At 46.3% G+C, this 19,775-nt stretch overlaps 1 protein-coding gene across 3 annotated transcripts in view; it reads right to left on the minus strand.

Moving 5' to 3' along the window:
* The window catches only part of LOC133140223 (netrin receptor UNC5D-like), a 184,394-nt gene that overhangs the window by 63,868 nt on the left and 100,751 nt on the right, over window positions 1–19,775 (minus strand). For 2 of the 3 annotated variants that reach the window (XM_061259914.1, XM_061259913.1), the window contains exon 2: window positions 1,463–1,678. The exons of the other annotated variant lie outside the window; for it this stretch is intronic. In XM_061259914.1, coding sequence (XP_061115898.1) covers window positions 1,463–1,678 — 216 coding nt within the window. The remainder of the gene's footprint in view (window positions 1–1,462; window positions 1,679–19,775) is intronic. 3 annotated transcript variants of the gene reach the window in all.

The following is a 19,775-nucleotide window of genomic DNA, read 5'->3' on the forward strand; positions in this document are numbered from 1 at the left end:
TAAATCTGCTGGGTCTCAAGAGTATAGGACTCCCAGCGTGGGGTCTTCCCTGGCTGTCATTCTTTGCTAGACTGTGTAACTATAATTCAGATTACATTACATTAATGGCATTTGGCACACGCTCTTATCCAGAGCAACGTACAGTTGATTAGACTAAGCAGGAGACACTCCTCCCCTGGAGCAATGCAGGGTTAAGGGCCTTGCTCAAGGGCCAAACGGCTGTGCGGATCTTATTGTGGCTTCACCGGGGATCGAACCACCGACCTTGCGGCTCCCAGTCGTGTACCTTAACCACTATGCTACAGGCCGCCCCACAACACATTATGTCTGTCAGTTTAAGTGGATCAAGCAATCAAAAGTACAAGAGCATCCGGAGATGTTAAAGTACATTTTAAGCCCAGGCTATTTTTAAGATGGATGTCCTGTCTCCAACAGGTCATTTCAAAGCCTTGCTGAAGGTCTGGTCGTCTGAGGACTGCACATGTACGACATGACCTCTACATATAATATCCTGCGCTGCAAGTCCGCACTTTCTGGTCTTTTTGGATTTTAGCCTACTTTTACAAATGTGTATTGCAGGGACCTTGAGAGGAAAAAAAAAAAAACCACGAGTGGTCAAATAAAAAGGTAATAATGATGTCAAACCACTGGTGGAAGGAAATAAGTCCTATTTTAGCCAGAGAGCACACAACGCTCTTTCGTAAGTGATCTGTCGGACTCGTTCTGGAACGACGGGGGTTCCTACAGAGAACACAACGCTCTTTCGTAAGTGATCAGTCAGACTCGTTCTGGAACGACGGGGGTTCCTACAGAGAACACAACGCTCTTTTGTAAGTGATCTGTCGGACTGGCTCTGGAGCAACAGGGGGTTCCTACAGAGAACACAACGCTCTTTCGTAAGTGATCTGTCGGACTCGTTCTGGAGCGACGGGGGTTCCTACAGAGCACACAACGCTCTTTCGTAAGTGATCTGTCGGACTCGTTCTGGAACGACGGGGGTTCCTACAGAGAACACAACGCTCTTTCGTAAGTGATCTGTCGGACTCGCTCTGGAGCGACAGGGGTTCCTACAGAGAACACAACGCTCTTTCGTAAGTGATCTGTCGGACTCGTTCTGGAACGACGGGGGTTCCTACAGAGAACACAACGCTCTTTCGTGAGTGATCTGTCGGACTCGCTCTGGAGGGACAGGGGGTTCCTACAGAGAACACAACGCTCTTTCGTAAGTGATCTGTCAGACTCGTTCTGGAATGACGGGGGTTCCTACAGAGCACACAACGCTCTTTCGTAAGTGATCTGTCGGACTCACTCTGGAACGACGGGGGTTCCTACAGAGAACACAACGCTCTTTCGTAAGTGATCTGTCGGACTGGCTCTGGAGCGACAGGGGGTTCCTACAGAGAACACAACGCTCTTTCGTAAGTGATCTGTCGGACTCCGGGGGCGCCTCGGGGGTACCTACCTGTGCCCTCGTCCAGGTACTCGCGCGACACGTGCTCGTTCTGGTGCACCCACTCGCCGTTGCACTTGAAGAAGATCTGCAGCGCGGGCGCGGCCCTGCAGCGGAGCTTGATGGGATTGCTCTTGATGATGTAGGCGTCCTCCGGCTCCTGCAGGAAGTGCGGCAGCGTGCCCGGAACGGACGGCAAGGAGTCCGGGAGGGCATCGCTGCCGGTGCCTGCGGAGACCCAGGGAGGAGGACACCGTCAGCTCATCTTTAAAGCACACACACGGAGATACACACACCTGTCTGTGAACGCAAGACACGCGTGTGCGCCGCACCCGGGTCGAATACGTCATTGTTTTAGATTCCAATACTTTTTTCCGTGCTCGATTGATCTCGTCTGGTACAATTGAGCCAACCAAGAGCATCAGAAGTTTTTGAGAGGTTCCAATACACCAGACCAGCTCAGCAAAGAAAAGTATTTGAATCCAAAACAATTACGTATTTCACCCAGGTCTGGTGTACAGTACACATGCATGTAAAATTTTAGTCACATAGACGCACAAGTGTGAGAACAGATATATGAAAGACTAACACCAAAGACACTCTGAGCTGCTATGCAGGGGCTAAGGCATTTGAGAGTACGAAAACCTGTCAAGAAAAATGTATTTCAAGCCTATTCTTCCCATGTCAACATCAAAGAAAACGACTATACCATAAGAAGAGAGTGATTAAAACAATCTTGCACTTGCACAGTCAACATTGGTCCCTCTTCAGAGCAGCTTTTCGGCACATGCGGCTGGTTTTGCCCGGAAACAGAAGCAAAGGGAACCGTCTGATTGGCAGAATAGCGGCAGTGGAGTTTAAAGGCGTCTTATCTGAGCTGCATGAGTGTTTGTGCCGGCGTCGTTCCGCTCTAATCTCTCCGCACAAACACAAAATCCGCACCACGTCCTTCCCTGCGTTCATTGCTTCAGTGTCTCGCGTGGCTTCGGCTCTCCTTTGTGCCAAGCCAAAACAATTTCACGAGGAGACAAAACTGCGCGAAAACCCCGCGGTCTCGAGACGGCTTGTTTTGACAACTTGTGAGCGGCGATTGCTATCCTAAACAAGATCTGGAGCCTTCGGCGGAAGGCTTCGCTCCTCACGACTGATGGGACTGCTTTCATTTTCCGCTTGCGACGGAACAATGGAGAACACGATTCCCACATTCGCACCACAGCCAGGATTCATGCTGTAATAAACGGCCAATCCCATAAAGATTCCCTGTAAGCCCTGTGATGTGGCCCAGACGCTCAGAGTCCTGAACGAGAGCCTGTCCCTTCAATAAATCCCATTTTGTGTGTCGGTTCTGCTTACCCCCGATCCTGAAAATTTTTCAAATTAGGCAGAATCCAAGAATAAAGGAACACACAAAAAATGCATGCACCCACACACACACACACACCTGCACACACACACACACACTCCTCACGAGAAAACCAGCACTTTCTTTGATTTTCCTGAAAGTTTCAGCCGCTGAGCTAAATATCTCCATCTCCATTAAAAATCCAATAATCATCACTGCACAATCATAGTCATCACAGAGTCATGAGGTTGATTGTAATTGTTCAATAGATGAAAACAACAGTTATGACAGCTGATTACCAACCGTTCAATAACACCTTTGTCACCCACAATATTTCACTTATACGGCATAGCTACAGAGCCAGACTAAGTATTGAGGTAGGTTATTCTTCTTAATAACAGCCCCACTTGTCCAAAGATTTGATTGATCGTGTCTCTTATATAACATTCTGTGCATTCTGTGACCCTTTTTTCACATTCTTTGCCCATCTTAATGCAGTGATTATTTAAGCTGAACATGAAGCTAAGAAGATCTGTTTCCTACTCCCCTCATCCCCCTTTCCTTAAAGTCCAAACCGGGCTTGTAGTCCTGGGCCAATTCATGAAGCACACGATTTCAAAAGGGGGCTTTCCAATATCAAATAATATCGAATCAACTTTGATCTCCCGAGACTGCCATTTCATCTACAGCCACCCCCACACCCCTACCGTAAATGATGATTTGTGGGGCCTTTTTGCACAAATGCCTCCTGCAACCTGCAGCGTATTCATTACCACGGCACGTCCCCCTGGCGACTTCACATCCCAAACGCTCAAACATCCATCACCGACCGCGGCCTGACCCACAGGAGAGGCCCACGCAGTGACGTCTGCGCACTTCTGTCGTCAAACCCCCGGATCTCCGAACGGGGGAGACGCCAGGCTCATTTATAACCCCCGGGCCTCAGCGCAGGGTGTGCGCTGTTTATATTTCATTTACATGCTCCTGAACAGGTGCCATCTGTTTATCTCTGCTACAGCCAGGATCGGCCCAGATGACACGATACTCAATCCCAACCTGCGTCAAGCCCGTCGCATGAGAGGAGGCCATATTTCAGCCCTGACACGGGAGCGGGGCCCGACATGTACACGTCTCTATGGGAACAGGGGCCCAACATGTACACGTCTCCACAGGAGCAGGGGCCCGACATGTACACGTCTCTATGGGAGCAGGGGCCCGACATGTACACGTCTCCACAGGAGCAGGGGCCGACATGTACACGTCTCTATGGGAGCAGGGGCCTGACATGTACACGTCTCTATGGGAGCAGGGGCCCGACATGTACATGTCTCTATGGGAGCAGGGGCCGACATGTACACGTCTCTATGGGAGCAGGGGCCGACATGTACACGTCTCTATGGGAGCAGGGGCCCGACATGTACATGTCTCTATGGGAGCAGGGGCCCGACATGTACACGTCTCTATGGGAGCAGGGGCCGACATGTATATGTCTCTATGGGAGCAGGGGCCGACATGTACACGTCTCTATGGGAACAGGGGCCCGACATGTACACGTCTCTATGGGAGCAGGGGCCCGACATGTACATGTCTCTATGGGAGCAGGGGCCCGACATGTATATGTCTCTATGGGAACAGGGGCCCGACATGTACACATCTCCACAGGAGCAGGGGCCCGACATGTACATGTCTCTATGGGAACAGGGGCCCGACATGTACATGTCTCCACAGGAGCAGGGGCCCGACATGTACACGTCTCTATGGGAGCAGGGGCCGACATGTACACGTCTCTATGGGAGCAGGGGCCCGACATGTACACGTCTCTCTGGGAGCAGGGGCCCGACATGTATTGGTTTATTGGTTTATTGGGATCCCCATTAGCTACTCTTCCTGGGGTCAACCTTAAAAACATAAAAGTATACTCATGCTTTCACTTATAAGCACACATTAATACATTACAGTAATCATCTTACCCCCCCCCACACCCCCAAAAACAAACACAAAACACCTTTACAGTATAACAGAACATTTCAAACACATTTAAATAAAACCATTTATCAATTTATTTTGCAGGCCTGTACCCAAGAATAACCTCTCTAGTTTCTTTTTAAAACTTACTTTACTTGTTGCTTGAGTAATCAAGCATGGCAACCTATTCCAAAGGGAGATAGCTGTATACATACCCGTTTTTTTCATTGCATTGGTTCTAGGTTGAGGCATTGCAACATGACCCATTCTCGCTTGTCTTGTTTCATGATCATGTCTGTCCTTAGAAAATGTTATTTTTGAGTACAGGCAATAGGGTTGTTTTAAAACACAAATATTTCTGAACAAGACCAGGAGACTGCATGTCAATCTGTCTTCCACCTTCAGCCAGGAAAGATCTGCATGCATTTTATTGACACTTTCTCTCATTGAACAGCTGAGGGCGAGACGTGCTGCTCTATTCTGCACTAACTGGAGCTTGTGCAGCTCTTTTTTTGCTGCATTGGACCAAATTGCAGGACAGTAGTCAAGATGAGACAATACCAAGGCCTGTATGACCTGCAGAGTGGTGCTTGGAGTCAGGAAAGAGGAGCATCTTCTTAACATAGATATTCCTCTCCCCAGTTTACCAACTATCTTATCTATGTGTTTATGCCACGATAGATGCCCATCAAGAATAACCCCCAGAAGTTTAGCCTCAGTGACCTGTTCTATAGTAGTGCCTTGATGTTAATACATAATTTGCTATCTTGCCTTAATGCATGGCTTGAGCCAAAAACAATGGATTTAGTCTTAGGTATATTCAGAACTAGCTTGTTATTGGTTATCCAGTCAAAAATCAAATTAATTTCATTTTCTAAAAGAGCATTTAACTCATCCACACTGTTTGATATACACGTCTCTATGGGAGCAGGGGCCCGACATGTACACGTCTCTATGGGAGCAGGGTCCCGACATGTACACGTCTCTATGGGAGCAGGGGCCCGACATGTACACGTCTCTATGGGAGCAGGGGCCCGACATGTACACGTCTCTATGGGAGCAGGGGCCCGACATGAACACGTCTCTATGGGAACAGGGCCCCGACATGTACACGTCTCTATGGGAGCAGGGTCCCGACATGTACACGTCTCTATGGGAGCAGGGGCCCGACATGTACACGTCTCTATGGGAGCAGGGGCCCGACATGTACACGTCTCTATGGGAACAGGGGCCCGACATGTATAGGTCTCTTTGGGAGCAGGGGCCCGACATGAACACGTCTCTATGGGAACAGGGCCCCGACATGTACATGTCTCTATGGGAGCAGGGGCCCAACATGTACACGTCTCTATGGGAGCAGGGGCCCGACATGTACACGTCTCTATGGGAATAGGGGCCCGACATGTATACGTCTCTGTGGGAGCAGGGGCCCGACATGTACACGTCTCTATGGGAGCAGGGGCCCGACATGTACACGTTTCTATGGGAGCAGGGGCCTGACATGTACACGTCTCTATGGGAACAGGGGCCCGACATGTATACGTCTCTATGGGAGTGGGGCCCGACATGTACACGTCTCTATGGGAACAGGGGCCCGACATGTATACGTCTCTATGGGAGTGGGGCCCGACATGTACACGTCTCCATGGGAGCAGGGGCCCGACATGTACACATCTCCACGGGAGCGGGGCCCGAGATGTACACGTCTCCACCAGCACGGGTGCACGCTCAGACTGTCACCGCGTCCTGAGCGATCTTCCATTAAGTCATTAAGAGAGCGATCATCCTTTTGTTGTCTCATCACTGACTTTCTTCTCACGTGAGTTACCGGAGCGACCCGATCCGATATGATCTACAGTTTCATTACGCGGCAGCATGGGAAGCTAACACACACACAGCCTCACGTCTGACGAACAAAGACAAATGGCATGAATAACGTCTCAATGCAAATGTCTTGAAGGAACGAGCGGTTCATTCATCTAATGAACTTTTTTTAAGACCAAAAGGTTAGAAGGCTAATATACACTAATAGAATTGTGTGCGTAGATTGCCAGGTAGATGTAAAATGGAAAGGTATTAAAAAATAAGCACTTAGCCATGGTGAGTGCCTACCATTTTCTAGATCAGAGCACTTGGCCGGTGATTAAAAAAGTAAATATAGCTGTCGTCTCCAGGCTTGTTCATTTAATGGATGTCAAAACAAGACAGCGATTTTATAGTTCAATGTCTAAGCTATCATGCTACCTAATTACAACAACAAATGCAATTTGTATCAGAGTTAAATTTAGAACAACCCAGGAATGACGACTTTGTAATAAAAGTGAGGCAGAATCGTTGTATTTTCATCTTGGCTCCCTCAACATACTCTGCGTGTGTGTTGTTCTGAACGCTTCACCCCGAGAGAGGAACCGTGAAGCAGAACACAAGACGGGCAAACACTCTGCCAGCATGCTAAATATGACCGAGACATACGATTGTACAAAGCAGAATTTGTGTATAAATCCTCAAACTCTCACTGCTATTTATTCTAACACTAGAGGATATATTGGGCATCTGTGAATCACATGGTGCTGACTTTTTCTTCTCCCGAAACACATACTGACATGAGCAGTGGATGTAAAGATGGCACCATATTCTATGTACATGTTTTATGTCATCTGAAAAGGCACAGATGTTCTTTGAATAGATAATACCAAATCACATTCACACTTGCCGTGGCAGTTGCCGTCTAATTCTATATGTTGCAATTAGTATCGCAGTACTGCCGCTACACAAGGCCACTGAATTGTGATCTTGGATAATATCTGGCACAGTTAGAAAGAGCGCATGATCTTGACCATTTCCACCTGTTTGGTTTGAACCTGTATTTTAGTCTACTGGAGGAGAAATGAGGCTACTTCTTAACAACATCACAAACGTCATTCTCCAATAAAACTGAATTTCCTGTAAAAGATACTACCATCAGTGTATATTCAACATTCAAATTCAACATACATTACTGACTAATTAAAAATCCGTGAGACCATTTTAAATGAATTAACTAAAGTTCAATTGTCAATTTCACACTTATAATAAGATTTCTCTATGTAATAATTTCAGACTTACAATATATTATTACATAGAGTACATACATTGTGAAGGGTAATCATCAACAATGGAAAAAATCTGCAGTTCATTAAAGCGCTAATTAAAAACACAGAAGCAGTTCAGTGCCATTATATAAACACTTTTACGCTGTAAAAAATGACATACGATCTCTTACAGTATCTGCACTGCAAAGGCAGGTGTAAAGAGAATTTTATTATTTTATATACTGAACTTTTTTTCGATAGTGTGGAGTGGGAGAAAGCTTTGTGAAAGCTTATTTAACATGTAAATGTTAATGTAGAGTGTGTGGTGTGTTGCAACCAAACTAGAAAACTGTGTGAAGGTAAGAGCAGTCGTCTGGCAGTCGGAGGGTTGCCGGTTCGATCCCGCCTCGGGTGTGTTGAAGTGTCCCTGAGAAAAAGACACTTTATAAATGCCAGCCATTTACCATTTAAACCAATAATAGCTCAATAATATTGACTGGTTGTTGTTTTTTGGTGAAATCATATAACCTATGCATGGTACTGTATGTAGTCCACTAAAATTCAAAGAACAAATGACCAACTGTCCTATGATGGAGGGCTGTTTATTTAAAAACTATTTACCTATTATTCAAGTGGTTTGATGCTGAAAAGATTAGAAAAAGCACACGGTTTCAGTGTTTAACGCTGTACTGTACTGTGTTTGGAAAGAATACCAATAAATGCAAGTGTATTCATCTCTTGCAGCAAAAATCTTGTATGGATACACGCAATCTGCAGAGGGCTGTGAAGCTGAGATGATTACACTAAGATGGCCAATCAACAGACAGGAAGGAGGAACGGGAAGGGGAAACAGGGGCCTCTGGTAGTGCAGTCTGTCCCACATCACTGAGTGACAAGGAGAAAATTGTTTCCCATGCTGGGTGAGATGAGTTTCCTTCCTCACAGTGATTTTCTGCAGCAGAGGCGGTATGGTAAGGGCATACGTACAACCTGCGGAAATAATTCATTAAGTATAATCCAGCAGGAGGAGTGTGGGTAATGCTGATGCTGCCTCGCTGGAATTGATTCCTGACGGATCTTTAATTTTGCCGCGAGTCTTGTCTTTGCATATCTCCCGGTTCGACAACAGCCCCGAGAAAGCCTGTGTATGTGTTTGTGAGTGTGTGCTTATTTTGGGCATTTACAATTCATTAAATTATTCCACTTGTTTTGGTACATTCGATTCAGCATGCAGCATTTCCAACCTGACACCCAGTTCTGCATTTCAGAAAAAGCACATGAAGTTATTCTAGAAAAAACACCCTCAGAAATAATGAAACGATGATATAATGTCAACTTCTAACATATGTGACTGGTGTAATTATCCTAATATCACTTCAGAAAGCCCAGGTTAAGCAACCAGGATAAGCAATAGATAAATTAAGGAAAAATAGAAAAGCAAATGGTACAAAAGCTTGAAAACAAAGTCTCAAAATAACAATTGGCAACCAAAATGGCTGCACAGAGATTACCTAATGGGGCCTAGGTTCATTTAAAAGTAATATCTTTTTAATTGTTTTGAATTGTGGGATGCTAAGTGCTAGCCCCTGGTTGTTTTCAATGAGAAATTGACATGCTTTTGAGAGTGACTAGCCACCTCAATCTCATAATCTCAAAAAACATTATTCAAGCCTTCTACTACAGTAAATGTAAGAGCAGTATACATTTATGATAATGTTTTTTGTGACAATGAAGAATCATATGCTATATGAAATTCCACTTTGCTGTTTTCCAAGTGTCTCCTGAAATGAAATACATTTTGTTTTGTTGCAAGTGGTTGAGTCTTGGTTGAGAAAAACATTTTTTTTCTTATTCTCCCTACCAGCTATATACAGTTGCCATCATCTTATCAGCAGAAATCTCTATTGCAAAAAAGACAGAGATTGTCCTTTTTTTGGAAGCACTTCATCCCGTCACAGTCATAATCCCCCAACAGAAATGAACTGTATGTACGTCTGCACTGTACAGAAATAAAGTCAAACTCGTCCGCTCATAAAGAAATTATGAAGGATACTCAAATCTCTTACGGGACCAAAAGCTTTAGAAAGAAAAGAGCTCGCAAGTTCAGTTTCTTTGAGATGACCACGGTCAGGGTTTACATAAACCATCTTTCTCGCTCGCTTTCATTCAGGCGAGTCCAGAATGATCCGTGAACGCAATAAAGCCTGGCGGCGTTGAATCGGAAAACACGCTGAAGGACCCGTCCTTTCTGTTAAAGAGAAATAGTCAAGGTGCCGGCTTTCATTTCCCTCTCGCGCTGTTCATTCCGGAGTGAAACAATCTGCTTGATTTCAGCACTCTCCCGCACAATAACCCGAGCAGGGGCCAGAGCAGGAAAGCCTCCTCTTTGGCACCCATGTCTTTAGCTTCTGTCATCAACGGATAAACACGGAGCGGAGAAGAAATAACCTGTTATGGCTGTGAACAGTGCGGCCTGCGTTTCCTCCGAGGGGAACGTTGAGCCCAGCTCTTCAGCATGAATAAAACATGTCTTTCTTCCCCTGCATGTGTGCAACTGTACCTCTAAATGTCAGTCTAGAAGCAGGGTTATTAAAGTGGTGAACTTTGGCAAGTCTCCTAATTAGCTTTCTGACACGAAATTAGCATTTTTCTGCATTGAAGATCTGACTGAAAGTCTAACAAGATGGGATTGATATAGGACTAGACTGTGAACATGGTAGATCAGGCTTCCTGTTAGTTAACAGCATGGTCAGCATGTTAAATATGGCTCCTATTTTACCTCATGAAATGGAAGGCATAAATCGTTTCAGATTATCCATTAACGTAGGCCGAAACACCATATACATGATGATCATGTTTGTCAAAACGAACAAATAAACCAATAGTGTGAATTGTGTTCTTGTAGAATAGATTGCACATATTTTGTACTTATAAAAACATATTCAGATGAACATGAGAAATAAAATAACTTTAACAAATTTAAAATGCCAACAGGAGATGCTCATTTTAGAAGATAACAGTGTCTATGGTCATTTTACACCATTTTAACATTATAGCATTTGTGAAAAGGTTAAACTAACGTTTGATTTGTTGACTTATTATTCAGTCACAATGAACGTTTCAGGAAACTGTCACAGCATAATGTGCATGTAATAATGGGCTTTCGCTCCCATTTACACGTCATCAGTCAATCGAAAACCAATGCGACTGAATTGCTCCATTTAAAAGCCGTTCGACAAAATGGCATTAAATCTCTACAAGTCTTCAAATGCGTCATTGGGACAAAACAACTGTCCCAATAGAAAATCCAGATCCAGGCGTACGGTTCTGAGACACAGCAACGCTATTGCTTAAGTCCGAGGTCACGTGTTTACTTCCCATTTAAAAACGCCCAATTATGAGCCTCGTCTTTTTCTTAATGCCTCCGACGCTTACGTTAGCGAGAGGTAACGGATAATTGGAACAAGGTGACGGTTCACGGTCCATAAAGCGCACGCGTCTCTCTCCGCTCCTCCTGCGATAGACGCTCGTAAATACCCCCCGTAATGAAGGCAATGAGCACGCCGCCAATAAGTCACTTATTTCCTCATTATGCCGCTTAATTTGTACACGGCTCTTAATGTTCAGCCTCTCCGCTGCCAGTGGAGACCGCCGCGGATACAGCGCGCGCACGTGTGTCTGCGGGTGGAGACGACACGACCTCGGAGGAGTCGGGAAGACCCCGGCGGATGAAGAGGACCGCCGCTGTGCCGCAGATCGACAGGCGACGCCCGGAGTGCTGCTTCTCCGTGTGGGTAATGGGGATCGATGCCGATAAGAAAACTGCGAGGCAAAAACGTTAAGACAACGACTGTGTGATGGGTGGAAACAAGTGAAGGACTAGAGATCGAACCAAACCTCCCTTTGTCTTTGTCTCCATCTCTCTCTCTCTCTCTCTCTCTCTCTCTCATATCAATATAAACCAAACCTTCTCCCTCCGTTTCTCCCTCTCTCCCTCTCTCCCTCATATTGATATACTGTATTTTACATTTTCTTTCCCCTCAGCAACTCAATTACCTGATGGAAGAAGCCAGGAGTCTTGGGTCTCTATGCTACACGTTTGGTTATCCACAGTACTTCACTTGAACCACGGGGCTGTGTTTCATTGGCTGAATTTCCATGTAAAGCTTATTTTTGAGCGTGTGCGTGTTAACAGCCCTCCCCCCCCCCCCCCCCCCCCGACCCCCCACCGTCCACGCTTTCGCTTCCTCAGCTTTCTGCCATGAACGGACAGCTACCTGGATCTCAAACCGACGAAGCTCCTTCACCCAACAGTGCTTCCTCTGGTCACGGCCATTACCACTACACAGGCCTCCGCACCAAGCCTTCATCCTCACCCCAGCTGCTGTAAACACAGAGGCCTCTGCACAGTGCTGTAAACACACAGATCTGCACAGTGCTGTAAACACACAGATCTGCACAGTGCTGTAAACACACAGATCTGCACAGTGCTGTAAACACACAGATCTGCACAGCAGCTATAAACACACAGATCTGCACAGTGCTGTAAACACACAGATCTGCACAGTGCTGTAAACACACAGATCTGCACAGTGCTGTAAACACACAGATCTGCACAGTGCTGTAAACACACAGATCTGCACAGCTGCTATAAACACACAGATCTGCACAGCCACTGTAAACACACAGATCTGCACAGCCGCTATAAACACACAGATCTGCACAGCCACTGTAAACACACAGATCTGCACAGTGCTGTAAACACACAGATCTGCACAGTGCTGTAAACACACAGATCTGCACAGTGCTGTAAACACAGAGGCCTCTGCACAGTGCTGTAAACACACAGATCTGCACAGTGCTGTAAACACACAGATCTGCACAGTGCTGTAAACACACAGATCTGCACAGTGCTGTAAACACACAGATCTGCACAGTGCTGTAAACACAGAGGCCTCTGCACAGTGCTGTAAACACACAGATCTGCACAGTGCTGTAAACACACAGATCTGCACAGTGCTGTAAACACACAGATCTGCACAGTGCTGTAAACACACAGATCTGCACAGTGCTGTAAACACACAGATCTGCACAGTACTGTAAACACACAGATCTGCACAGTGCTGTAAACACACAGATCTGCACAGCTGCTATAAACACACAGATCTGCACAGCCGCTATAAACACACAGATCTGCACAGTGCTATAAACACACAGATCTGCACAGCCTCTGTAAGCACACAGGTCTCCGCACTGAGCCTTCATCCTCGCCCCGGAACCAAGCCTGCAGGTACATCGCATGGATTTCTCTTAACAGGAGCAAAGAGGCAGACAGGAATCGGCGGGAGTCATGCATCCGGTCTGAGTGTACACTTTACGGGGCGAGGACCTCCTTGGATTTGGACAGGCCTGGGCTTTGTGTGAGAGTGGGAGGGTCAGGGAGAGTGGCTAATCCCTGACACCCAGGAGGGGAGAGGAGAGGAGGGAGAGGGACGTAGGCCCTTTCAGTGCTCTAGCTCTTTTCCTGTTTGGACTGTCACTTGCGACAGAGACCACGTCTCTGATTACCAATGCTGTTTCTGTTTGTCAGTGATTGACCCCTGCCTGTTTAACCAGTCCGGCTCTGAATGAAAACATCTATTCAGCAAACTCCCCGGTTGCAACTGGTTCATCTGTCCTGACAACAGTAATGGAGTTTAAACTGTTAGATGTAGTGTAACAGCATATTAAATATTCATATATAATATAATTTTTTATAGCGAGGAACCTTATGGAAACACATTCCCCTTTGATGGATTCAACCCCGTAATCCCATGGCTGAGGCCATGTTTAACCCTGCACATCTCATTTGTTTCAGTTGCATCCACAGAGATTTCAGCCCATACTGCTGATGAGCAAAATGTTAATATGAACTTCATCTCCGTAGAAACCGCGGGATCTCATCTCTCAGCCGAATCTCATATTTTAACTAACCCACCAGACATATTAGTACAACAGGATATTATGTCTGTATGGCGATAAGGCGGTTGGACGAAATGGAAAATGCAGCATTGTGTGTTAAGGGATGTAAGCATGAAAGCAGCTCGCTGAGGGCCCCGGTTCTGGCTGTGTCACGTCTGACAGTTTGCCAATAAGCCAGCACAAAGTCAGACCTCAGCTCAATCAGGAAATATCGGCTGAGCCTCCCCAGCAGACAGACTCAACACAAACAGTCTGACTGTGACCTACTCCAAGCCTGGAACAGTCATTTCTCACTGAGGCATATTATTCACACAAGACTTGGGAGAGTACTTGTCACAGAGAATAATATACATTAATAAATGCTGAACATAAAACTAATACAATGTTTTCATTTGGCAGGAAAATGGAAATGTAATTCAAATACAGTATTAAACTTATTTCAGTTTTATATTGTGGTTTAAGAGACTATATTATAGACACATTCATCTTGTCATTTTATTAACAAAATCAATATGGAAAAGTATAAGATAGTTCAGCTACCTTGAAACGGATGTAAATATATTAATATTATTCATTTTTCATTCTCCACAAATTGCCTCAGTATATGAAAAATATCAAGCATTAATACTTTATCTGTAATCTGTAATTGACAGCGTTCCCAGGAAAACTCATTTATCGAGTACACAGATGCACAGAGGAATGACGCATTAAATAATCGCAATAAAAAAAAGAACAGAAGCAAAGTAAGGTAATAAAAAAAAGATGCTTTCTCCAACACTGCGGAGCTTTGCCAGCCACCCTGGGACTTCATTAAAAAGGTGGCAATGCCGGAGCAATAAGCCATAGGCCAATGTCTCTCAGAGAGCCTGTCTCGTGGTAGAGCAGACTCAGAGAGCTGATGCACAGCTGGATGTCAAGGACAAGCAGGAGACCACATTGTGCACAGCCGTGGTTCTTATCCACACAACGGCATTAATATACAGTAAAAGCAGCGCATTTGTACTATTTTCACTAAATACTGCACATTTTCTCACGTTGTCAAATGTGATTTGGAAATATTGGGACACGTCTGCATTGAAAAGTGTGGTATGCCTATTTATACATCATCATTATCATCATCATTGTCAATGAATGCACAAGATACCCCTTTGAAAACAATTTTCAGTACAACTGTAATCAGCTGACAAAAGTGAGACCATCTGTAAAATTGAAGAATCTGTCACCTGTCTTCCCCATTTACTGTGGTGAAAAGCAATTACACGGTGGGTTGTGCAAACACTCAACTACCCATAAAGCAACACTGCGAGAGATGCTTCTGGAATAATTATACACCACAGATCAAGTGCCTTGTCAGTTATGGGTTTGCTGTCGAGTACTCTTTTTACACCAGGGGCTGTAAGCAGCTACACGGGTGTGATTGACAGCGACAGGCGTTGTCAGTTATTGATGGACTAGCTCGCTGCTGATCCCTGAAGGTGTGGATGGAAATTCCACCATTAGATACCGCCAGCAGTGAGCTCTGCACCGCCGTCCTTCAAACGATCCATCTCCACAGGCTGCTTAAGACTTCTCCTCAACCCTGCCTCATGAATATGTGTGGATTACAGTGCGCGCTACCCGAGCTGAGGCCCTGGGATGTGCATGGCCTGGTTGGCCCGGAAAATCCTTCTGATTGCTAACTCGGCTAACAGGACCCTGGCCGCTATCTCCAGCTGGCTGATCCGATCTCCACCGACAGGGGCCCTCGTTCTTCTGCAGCCATTAGCCATTACCGGCTGTGGTCTTCATAGGGGCCACATTGGCTCAGGAGGTAAGAACAGTCGTCTCATTGGCTCAGGAGGTAAGAGCAGTTGTCTGGCAGTCGGGAGGGTTGCCGGTAGGGGCGGCCTGTAGTGTAGTGGTTAAGGTACACGACTGGGATCATCAAGCTCGGTGGTTCTAATCCTGGTGTAGCCACGATAAGATCCGCACAGATGTTGGGCCCTTGAACAAGGCCCTTAACCCTGCATTGCTCCAGGGGAGGACTGTCTCCTGTTTAGTCTAATCAACTGTACGTTGCTCTGGATAAGAGTGTCTGCCAAATGCCATTAATGTAATGTAATGGTTCGATCCCACGCTGGGCTGTTGAAGTGTCCCTGAGCAAGACACCTAACCCCCAATTGCTCCCGACGAGCTGGTTGGTGCCTTGCATGGCAGCCAATCGCCGTTGGTGTGCGAGAGTGTGTATGAATGGGTGAATGAGAAGGGCCAATTGTAAAGGCGCGATATAAATGGCAACCATAACACCTGCTGGGGTTGAGGTTATGCTCGCTGGGCATGTCGTCTGGTGCGGCACATTAAGCGAATGTGTTGGGTTTACGCGACCATGGAAACAAACTAAAAAGCTCAATTGTCAGTTAAGATATCCAAATAAATATTTAGCTAATGTTTTTTTCCAAATAAACCATGACCGACTACCTCAGACATACTTGCCATTACCGCAGTAGTGCTATGCTAACAGCAACAGCAACAAAGGCTCAGAAGGCAAAGTTGTTGCCTAAGGCACCAGTGCATTAAACACTTTGGGTACCATGATTCACTGAGGTCAGTCACTTAGTTACGATCTGCATAATCTTTGTCTATTACCATCCAAAACAGGAGTGGTTATGATTTCAAGTAAAGAACAAATGCTGGTTTAACCCTGGCCTCAGTCTTCAACGCATCTCCTTCAGTGTGAAAAGACGTCATATAAAATGAAAAGCATGGCTTACTGACGTCTCCTGAGTTGCAGTGTAACTTCTGGTCCACCTACCCCTGATGGACTGCCACTATGAATTTTAGATCCGCTATAATATGAGCTAAGATACTACGGAAGGAGTCGCACTGGAAAGCCGTTCGGAGGAGGAGCAGCCCGATGAATAAAACACACTTGCAATGAAGACGCAGGCACTGAGCCAAAGTCATATTTACGACGCTCCCCGGTAACAGAGGGCCGGGTCGTGGAGGGCTGCCGGAAAGGAATTTCTGTTGTCACACCGCCTCCCGTTTGTTGACACAGCTCTTAGGCATTCCGTCCACCGTTGTTTGCCCTTGTTTTGACTCCCACGTTTACACACGCGGCCGTCCCCATTAGGTACACAGCGCTGCTGAGAAGAACAGGAAGGTGACCGGCTTAAATTCATCAGCCAGGGCTGGGGACAGATCGCACTGCAGACAGACTGAAAACAGCCCTACGGCTGTTCTTCAAAGACGCAGGCCCCGGGGGGACAGTGGAGCGGTTACGTCAGCCCTTCCTCATTTCCCCCAGACTGCCGAGCACGGCTAGAATAATTTATGTGAAATATGAGAATGAACGAATGAATAAACATACAGAATTCTCCACGGGACTTGTCAGGCCCTTTATGCCTTAGCCAAAAGATGAGAGACACGTGAACAGCTGATAAACTGAAACATAATGGGTCAGACGACTCAAGATTCAATACGGCATCCTGGTGATTGCCTCTTGAAGAATGCTGATGCCTGCGCCATTACACTGATTTGTGCACGGCTGACACACTGAGGTTCTCTCACACCATAATACAATGCTACGCAACCACAGGATTTAAACAAACTACGCATTTCTATAAATTCCTAAACAAGTTTAATGTCAAGAATGTGTGGATTTATAAAATCAATTTTCAAGTTAATTTACTGTGTTGCCAAACTATACACAGAAAAACATGTAAGCAATATATCACTGCCAGGGTCAGCAGATAGGGCCTGAACCCCACATCTCATGAATATTCACATAATTCAATACCTTAACCTACTTACAGCAATCAGCTTTGGCCGGCTATGGCAGATATACGCTTTAGCATAAAGAAAAAATTGTGTATATTAGATGAATACAGTTTCTGCCTTACAGCAAATTGAACTGACCTTTTCATACAAGGCCGGGAATAAATGAAAAAAAACCTCAATAAGGCGGCCATCTTTGCTTCTTTAGTCGGTAGCTGTCAGTCACCACAGCTCCCTCACAACTTAAAATGGAGGAGACGTCCTCCCTCCCGGGCGTTCCCCCGGAGGAAATCACTCATCCAAACCCGGCTTTTTAAGAGGGAACACCTGTCCGACGTGCAGGATAGCGCGTGCCTGAAGGGGGGGGGGGAGGGGGGGTGTCCGTGCCCACCGGAGACGCCGCGCGCTTCCCCAGCCCGGAGGATCGAAGTGTGGGGCGAGTGAGGGGAACGCGGGAGAGGCGCGGCGGGCGGCAGACGTCGATACGACCCTCCAGACGCGCCCAGCGCCGGGCCACTTGAGTTATGGAGGCCGCCCGGGCACACACGGGCCGAGCAGCTCCTCGCTAATGGCTTTTAATTGACTTAACGGGAAGGTTAGGGACTCAGAGTGGCGAGCAACTCCCACTTTCATAAGCAATGAAGTGTTCATTACTTTCCCCCGCCACCTCTGTTGACGAAGTAGACCGGCGCCTCCCACGGTACTTGTTGGTGATGAGGTTGTTTAGCATGCGGCAGGAATACGCCCAGGCCCCTGTTCACGCAAAAATACTCCACATATAAGTGAAGCGGCTCTGAGGGCAAGTCATTTCCATATAAGGATAATGGAAAATGACAACATAATAAAAGAGACTTCGGATATTCAATAAGTCATGTTACTGCTATTGCTATCTGAGGATTCTCATTGCCGTGACAAATAAGGGCAGATGTTTGCAAGGTCAAGGAAAGGCTAGAGGAAACATGAGCCTGCATAACGGTGTATTTCAGAGACATGTTTATTCATGAAACAACATTCATGCAAGAAATACCGACTTTCAGATCATTAGTCCTTGATACCAGGGTATACAAAAATAAGGTTAACAAAATATTAAATTACACTTGTTAGGCGTGGAAAATGAAAGAGAGATTCTAAATGAAATTGCCTTCAATTATGCCCAAACTTTGACCATCGGTAGCCCTATTTCTGTTGCATAAATAAACATCAGGCTACTTCCACCCTAATCCTCGCAATCCGTCCGAATCAATTGGACCCCATCAGACTTCAGCCCCTGAATGGATTTTTTTCTCCCGGAGATCCAGCTAACACTGCTTTACATTTGAAAAGAGAAAGCCTTCAGCAACATGGATTGTCTCGATTTGATTTTTGCTTTGTCTTGGTTGTCTTAGAAACGCACCTTAAATAGCAGGCGCTTGTCGAAACACCTCCCTCCCCCCTCCCCCTTCTGGTGTGCCCCCTCCCCACCAGGCTGCCCTCAGCTGATGGAGGAGGGCCCTCTTTTGGCCCTTCCAAAATATCGACCCATCGGGACCGAGATTAACTTCTTGTATCACCAAAGGGGCTTTCAATTTTATACGGACACGCTTAAATGGAGCCACGGCAACAGCGGGATAATTGCCACGCTCGGCCGGAGCCTCCATTCCGCGGCCCTCTGGACGGTGAGCGGACAAAGAGATGCCGCCACGGATGGTCCTCTCTCTCCGAGACCTTCATCGGCAAACGTTCGCCATCCCCCCACCCCCCCTCGTCCAGCGTGGCCGGTGTGAGAATAACCTGTGCCGGCTCACTGGGTGTGAGCTAAATTAAATCTCCTAAGACTGAAACCGTGCTGTTGTGTCTGATTTATTTACCGGGAGGCTGATGTGGGGGGGGGGGGGTTACTGAGGGGCTGGAGCGGGATCGGGGGGAAATGGACTATAAACCACGGCCGGGGTCCTCTCTGATAAATCTTATTTAATACCCCGCTGCAGTGTGCTAAGCCGGCCTCAACAAGTTCAAATTGCAGTTTTAGCCACTACAATTGCCAGACAAATCCTGGGCACTTACGGACTTGATAGTAGCGAGCCCGGTTGTACAACAAACGCGTTTGTCAGGTGAAAAACCTTGTCTAATTAAGCGCCATTTCTCTGCTGTTACTGGCAATTGAGCCTCCCTTCTAGGTCAAAGTGGCTTGGAATGCATGCTATTAGCCAAGCGAATATTGCAAATGTAGAACATTACAAATGTAGAACAT

Source organism: Conger conger, chromosome 11 (assembly GCF_963514075.1).
Source record: "Conger conger chromosome 11, fConCon1.1, whole genome shotgun sequence".
Lineage (NCBI taxonomy): Eukaryota > Metazoa > Chordata > Actinopteri > Anguilliformes > Congridae > Conger > Conger conger.